The 7,500-nt window shown below is 41.2% G+C and overlaps 1 protein-coding gene across 1 annotated transcript in view; it reads left to right on the top strand.

Annotated features, from left to right (window-relative positions):
* The window catches only part of LOC119918779 (histone-lysine N-methyltransferase, H3 lysine-79 specific-like), a gene marked incomplete at its 3' end in the record, with an annotated part of 8,437 nt that extends 971 nt beyond the window's left edge, over window positions 1-7,466 (top strand). The window contains exons 2-8 of the mRNA XM_038739469.1: window positions 4,367-4,410; window positions 4,534-4,608; window positions 4,993-5,056; window positions 5,430-5,658; window positions 5,933-6,027; window positions 7,218-7,280; window positions 7,388-7,466. Of these exons, the coding sequence (XP_038595397.1) occupies window positions 4,367-4,410; window positions 4,534-4,608; window positions 4,993-5,056; window positions 5,430-5,658; window positions 5,933-6,027; window positions 7,218-7,280; window positions 7,388-7,466 (649 nt within the window). The remainder of the gene's footprint in view (window positions 1-4,366; window positions 4,411-4,533; window positions 4,609-4,992; window positions 5,057-5,429; window positions 5,659-5,932; window positions 6,028-7,217; window positions 7,281-7,387) is intronic.
* Between the last annotated feature and the right edge of the window lie 34 nt (window positions 7,467-7,500).

Raw genomic sequence — 7,500 nt, 5'->3', positions numbered from 1 at the left:
TACCAGTAACGTTAAACAATCACCCAGGGCACATCGCTTTCTGCAAGTCAATGGCCGAGTTGCATTCCTCGAGTTCTTTTTCTGTTTGGTTATCTGATGACATCCCTACGATTGAGACCAGCTGGCCGTGTTGGGTATTTTGAACTCCATACATCCATTTGTTGTCATTTCTCGAGGCAGTAATATAGTGATGCTTGCCAAGAAAGAGACTACTTCTCTCTTAGTAGTTATTTCCATGGCTGTAAGTAACACGTTGGTGGCCGATTGCACTTGTCTCATTAGAGAGTCAAAGAGAAACGGAAAAGGAAGCGGTTGCAAGATCTGTGGTCTTTTCAGAAGCCTATATAGTTAACTTAAACTGTGTATCTCATTTATAGTAATTGCGGTAAGACAGTAAGTGCTGACTTTGAATGAACGTTGAATCTTTCAGAATGTCAGAGTGGTGTCTTTTGGTACATCTCCTCACCGCCCACACTGCACCTAGTCTGGCAGTCTGGTTATTTCAGTTTCATCCTTTAGTGTGTTTATCCCATCATCACAAACTGAATGAGTTTCAAGTCACTGAGTCAGAATTACAAGTTGATGTAATCAGCCACTCCTCTCTGCTTTGGCTGACAGAGTTGACACTCCCTTTACACCAGGCCAGTGTCTGATAACACTCACAGTTCCTCCCTGCCGGATTTGTTGCCTCACCCATTTCCGCATTTTATAGTCCGCGAGGATAAACACAAGAACAAGCATGTCAGGAATTTATTCCGTTGACCTGCGTGATAGCTATTTATACAGGGACTAGCTGTCCTGCATTGAATTAGAAACAGCTGATGGTCCTGCATGTGGAGTCCTGCAATATGGTGCCTATTCATGCAGCGCTCTCCTCCTGTTTTCAAAGCGTAAAGACTTCCTCTTTCTTCTCCCCTCCTCTCATGTCCATATGGTCAACTCGACAGGGAGGAGGATAGAAGAGACTGCTCCTATTCAGCAGTGCTATATTAATAGAATTCAAAAACACATGCCAGTATCTGTGCTCAAGTTTATTTTCCAAGTCACGTTTAATTATCAATTTTGTTTACCCTTGTTGAATTACTTATAGATGTATTCTTGACTCCCACAGAGCTGCTTAAACTTGCTTATCTCACCCACAGAGCATGGATACAGTGCTGTCTGTGTTTTGATAAACACAACATGGCTGTTGCACTATAAGGCGTGCAGATCTGGCATCCAGAATTAAGCCTATAAAATACTCTCTCTCTCTCTCTCTTTCTTTCTTTTTTTCCTTTGCTCTGTGTTTCTCCCCATCTCTCACTAAATCCCCACATCTGTGCATCTATAAATGTTTCCATATGAAGAGCACCTCTGTTGTGGTGCAGCTCTTTGTCCATCTGGTTCTGGGTGTGGGCACTAACCAGGCCTACAGTACATTGTAGTTAAAAGATACATTGCTGCTCAAGTACTGCTGAATATCTCTGCTCCTCACCTACTTCACCTGTTATTTACAAGGCTGCAATTACTGTTGTAAAGTCAATGGCATGTGAGCACAACTCTTAGGATTCAAGTTTTGTTGCAGCACTGAAATTTAAATACTAAAGGCAACACTCTCATATTTGCAGCCCTGCTATTGTGGTTATGGAAGTGACTTTAATGTAGAGTGTTTCTGTGTTGGATACAGGCAGCCAGACACTGCAGTTCAGCTGAATTGCAGACACTCAGTGTCATCAACATGTGACCTGATGTACTTGTCTGTCAAGATAAAATCACTGACCATGTTAAGACAGCTCCTCTGGATAGCAGTATGTTTGTTATAATCAGATACTGTACACAAGAATTGCTTGAAAATCTTCTTTGCCTAAAAGACAAGTTAGCACAAGTATCTTATTTTAGATACTGGTGCGCTGTAAGTTGCCCCCAAGTGCATTAGTTGTATTTCGTGTTTAGTAAGACTAGTAGAAGGGTGTAAGTGGCACGCCTGCCTTAGTCATTTGTTCTCGTGGGCTGCAGATATATACGTAGTGGAGCAGCGTGTGGTGTAAAACCCCTACACCCACAATGCGTCACACTGATGTTAGGAGAGATTGACTGAGGTGGTGTAGAGAGGAGTCGTCGTACATGCGTCAGTATACCCACAGTGAGGAGAGAGAGAGGAGGGTCTCCTGTTCTTTTTGTCAGACTCTCTCTTTCAGACTGTGTTTATTTTTAGCAGCAGCCCTGTGCTGGTGTTGCTGTGTGCCGTCTTTGTGTGAGCCGGTGACCTCCCCCCGTTCGACATCTCATTGGCTCACTCGCACATGCTCTTTTCATACACTCACTCACCTTGTATTCCTTCCCCGTTTAGTGGAACACAGTGTGTTAAATCTGTTGTGCTCATGTATGTTTGTATATTTTTTTTTTTTAGCTCATGCTGTTTATTAGCAACACAGCTAGCTGTTAGCTTTATGATGCATAGCTGTAACCGGAACGCCGTGCTGACAAAAATAGCAGGAGATTTCCTGTGTTACCATGCATTTTTGAGTGTGTGTGTGTGCGCATGCATGTGTGAGCTTTGGCGGAAGTCTGTGTAGTAGTGGCGGGCAGTATTGAGCGGGAAGACGGGAGCTCCGGACTGTGAGCTGTTAGCTGCGGCTGCAGTGCCAGGCCTCAAACAGCTGACAAATACCAGGCTTCCCCACCTCTCAATGGCCCCCTCACTCTCCCCAGTTTCCAGATTTCTTCTCTGTTTCACTTTCTTTCCTTTTTACCCTCATATTTCTCCTCAGTTCGTAATTTCCCTCTTTTCCTTCCCTCCACCAGAGGCTCTCCTTGGCAATATTCTGGAGCAGGAGACCGAAAGTGGGTCAGTGGGTCAGCTGAGGCAACAGGCTCAGACTGGCTGCGCTCTGGGTGTAACTTGACTCCTGTTACTCCCACAGAGCTGCAGCAGCACACTCCAGATAAGATTACAAACTATAGGTTCTCTGCATGGGATCAATTTAATTAATCTTGTCTTGTTTTATTAAGCTTTGCTGTAGACTAAAGTGCTGTTTTTAACTGGATTACCTGGAATTGGCTTTCTCGGACATGGTTTGGAATACTCTCATTGAGCCAAATCGTTAACTGAACCAATTTTCTGAAGGAGGGTTTGAGTTACTCCAGATATCAGACTAATGCTGTCTGTCAGTAGAGATGCATGGATTATTTGGCAAATACGCGCTTTGAGACAGAGTAGAACTCATTCACAGGACACTCAATAATTCTTGTTTTAACCTCTTTCCAAAATTTACCATTTCATTAGAAAAAAAATGCAGTAGAGATTATTTCACTGCTGGGGTTCAAGCTCACATTATTGCCACAAATACTGACATTTCAGTATCACTTAAACATCTTTGATTTGTCTGTTTCTATTCTTCTGATTCCACCACATCATGGACTTTTTGTGTGTTTGTAAACTGACTCCATAATAACACATTAACTAGTCAAGATTTTTTTAATAAATTCGGAATATCAGAGTCTGTGTCTACACGCCACTGCTTTGATACAGAGGTAGACAACTTTGTGAACGTGCAGGCTTATATAATAGACTGCTAAGGTAAAGAGAGATTGCTGCATTCAGAGTGCAGAGTATGTGTTGTAAACATTGACAGAGTTCCTGACTGGTCTAAACAGCATTCAGCGACATTGGAGCTTCCAGTTGTGTCTGCAGTGGCTATTGTCTGTCAGATGTCACTGCAATGAGAGGATGAATCAGACATAATAGTTGTTGAGGTCACTGCGCTGCGGTGTCATGAAGGCGTAATTAAGTTATTTCAGTGTGCCTGATCATTCAACTCTGCTCACCAAATAATTACATGATACGCATAGCCAGGAAGTTGTTATTGAAATATTTTGGCTTATAATATAGGATTTCCTGCATTATCATATTAATTTCTTCTTATTTGGGAAATTTCCATAAGCTGTGATAGCAGTAGATGTCAAGATATCTTTGACACTACATTAGAATTTTAAAAGTGCTTGTAGTTTAAGTAAATGGTTGGTAAACTTAAATGACATACCTCCATATTGCAAAATAATTGTGGAAATCTTTAGTAGATGCAGACAGAAGTGCATAGAGTTTCTTTATTATGCCACCTGGCTTGTAGAATGTATATTTGTCATCTGTTTTGGGCTTTCTACACTCAGTTGAAAGTTTATTAGGTATGCCTAGCTTAAACCACTGCTAGTAATAAAACAGTTTTGCAATAAATCCTACCATCATGAAGGCTATAATGTTTTATTGAGACTGTGTTTTGAGATGTGATGATTAAACTTTATGGAGGCTGTAGTTTGTGGTGCTGTTGAATTGAATGGGTCATACTGAGAGGAGGTTAACATTTTGTCCACCCCTCTCTGATTTCAGGATAAACATCACGATGCTGCTCATGAAATCATCGAGACCATTCGGTAAGCAACCTTTCCTCCCCCTGACACACCACCCACATCTACCCCCCCCACATTCACGCTGACAGTCAGTCACTGTGTCGGGTGTATGATCTGGTGACGCTTTCATGTGTGTGCTTTCTCTAGGTGGGTGTGTGAGGAGATCCCAGACCTCAAACTGGCAATGGAGAACTACGTACTCATCGACTACGACACCAAGAGGTGAAACAAGGGTCATGTCAAAATATGTTTGTGTCTGTGAAAATAACTAGAAAACATACTAAAAGGACTAAAAACATCATACAATGTCAACACTTTCATCCACGCAGGCTAACTGCTGATCTAACAGCCTGTTTGTATGTCTAAACTCAAGTCTTTGTTTTCTACTGTGTTTGGTTGGTTTTCTCAGGCCAAACATATAATTGAAATGTGTATGTGTCAGTAATAATTTCCCTTGAGTGCAATCTCTGTCACAGTTAACAGATCTTTGTAAGTATTTTCATAGGTGAAAAGTGTTCTTGTGAAGTCAGCTGGAAAATAGGCGTTGGACTGGGCAGTTCTTGTACAAAATGAGGGTATTGATTTTGTGTCTTGTTGTTCTCACAGCTTCGAGAGTATGCAGAGACTTTGTGACAAGTACAACAGGGCCATCGACAGCATTCACCAGCTGGTGAGTCCGTATATGTGCAGGCTTTCAGTGCTGTGTAGGTGAAGTGAATGTGAAAACATTAGTCATAAACGTGAACAACACTGTACTGTGAGTCTGTTCCTGTGTTCCTTTGAATCTGTGCCACGCGTGACCCAACGCTCTCTTACGAGACTAAGATCTATAATTAAGTATTTATGCTTCTAGTTATTGACCAAGATGTTTCATAAGCACAGTTGTTATCCAAAAACTTTTTTTTGAATGTGTATTCTTTGGTCCTTCTCTTTGAGAGGCCAGCACCGCTTAACTTAGGAACACATTGATGTATAGGGAAAAACAATATACCTCGATTTTGTGTGTGTGTGTGTGATTAAATATATGCAATCCCATTTTATAGTGGAAAGGGACCACCCAGCCCATGAAGCTGAACAAGCGCCCCTCCAATGGGCTGCTGAGACACATCCTACAGCAGGTGTACAACCACTCGGTGACCGACCCGGAGAAGCTGAACAACTACGAGCCCTTCTCCCCTGAGGTGTACGGAGAGACCTCTTTCGACCTTGTGTCTCAGATCATCGACGAGATGGAAATGATGGAAGATGACACCTTTGTTGACCTCGGCAGTGGTAAGTCTGCTGTTATTGTTTGGACATCCAGGTTTCAGAAAGAATTGATCCGACGTGGCTTTTACATTACCACCATTTCTGTCATATAAAACCAAATGCCACAGTAAAAAATAGGACAGACCTTTTAAATACATTGTTAATAGTTTACCAGTCGTACATGGAAGCAGTTAAAAAAAAGAAATAATGTTTTGATTTTTAAATTGAACAACATTGACAGCTAGGTGTCTTTTGTATGTTTGGCGTAAGACATGAACCTATTGTTTCTTGTTTGCAGGAGTGGGGCAGGTAGTGCTGCAGGTTGCAGCAGCAACCAACTGTAAACACTACTACGGTGTAGAGAAAGCAGACATTCCAGCTACCTATGCAGAGGTAACGACATAAATATCTCACAAGAGCAGAGGGGTAGGGATGTCACAGTACCATAAATTTAATAGTCGATACCAGTAGCAGTGAAATTCCACGATTGTTGATGCCCAATTGGAAGCCACAGTAAAAAACAAAACTATAAATCACATGCACTTCAACATACACTCCTTTTTAATAAAAACATTTGAACTTGAAAACTAAAAGGTGTGAAAGATGTCCAGGACAAGGTGACGTGATGTCAGTTTATTCATAAATGAGCAAGCTGTTGAAATTACAACCGCAATGCTCAATTAATTAATTAATTTATTTATTTTCATAAGTTTTTTTACAAACTCACAGGTGTGAAATGTTTAATGGTGACTGAATGATTTGAGATTTCTATGTTGAAAATCAGAAGTTATTGACCATTGAAATGGATTATATTGCACTTTCCGTTGCACTGCAAACTGCGTCGTTATCTTGCTGATTTTGAGGTGATTATAACTGAAACGTGTGCCTAACTGACACAGAGCTGTTGAAGATGACAGTCCGCAAATACGATAAATCGCCATCTTTTCAATTCAATTTAATTTATATAGCACCAATTGACCCTTCACTAAGCCACACCCTGAATACACAGCTGGCCAATCACAGCGCGGTATAGGACTCGCTCTAACTGAAGTTCAACATTTTCATGGATGCGCTCCATTGACTCTAATGTAAAAAGAGTCAATTTCTAGCTTTTTTTGGCTATATTATTCTAAGATATGGTCAAACGCTGTTCCTGGGGCACTTGTAATAATTACAGTCGTTGAAGTTGAAAGGAGAAGTACGATTTATTCTCTTTCCAAAACCTAAAGTAAATCAAAATGGATTTCCCGGTTCACGTTTCATTTTCTCATCTTTGCCCTTTAGCAACACACCAGAACGGAGCCCTGCACCCATGTGCCAAGGGGCTGTTCTTAGTCTAAATGAGTCCTGACTACAGTTAGTCTAACCAGCTGAGCGTTCGTTATCACAGTAAAAGATACAGGCTCTCAGCCAGAAACATGGCTTTCCTTAAGGCAAGAGCCAGAATTTCACTGAGGGGCTCTTGTTAACTCGCTAATCCTCCTTTTTGGAACACACGCATCCCGTACTGATTGTTGTAGTTTAAAATAACTTTTATTAAAATCATCATGTTTGGATATTAATATTCAAATTCAATCTTTCAGACCATGGATAAAGAGTTTAAAAAGTGGATGAAATGGTATGGGAAGAAACACGGGGAGTACACAGTAAGTTGACTCTTAGTGTGACATTTACTCACAAAATGTTAAATGTTGGGTGTTCTGCAGATCCACGTGTATTCAGGGTTTGTACTAGTCTGCTCGGTTTCTTTCAGCTGGAAAGAGGGGACTTTCTGTCAGAAGAATGGAAGGAAAGGATCGCCAACACAAGGTGGTATACCAAACCCAGCCACAGTAACAATTCAATATTTTCTTCTATTAAGACCAT

The sequence above is a fragment of the Micropterus salmoides genome, unplaced genomic scaffold (genome assembly GCF_014851395.1).
Source record: "Micropterus salmoides isolate LMB-PRFRI ecotype aquatic unplaced genomic scaffold, ASM1485139v1 Ms_hic_scaffold_241, whole genome shotgun sequence".
Classification (NCBI taxonomy): Eukaryota; Metazoa; Chordata; class Actinopteri; order Centrarchiformes; family Centrarchidae; genus Micropterus; species Micropterus salmoides.
This window is presented reverse-complemented; position numbering and strand designations above follow the sequence as displayed.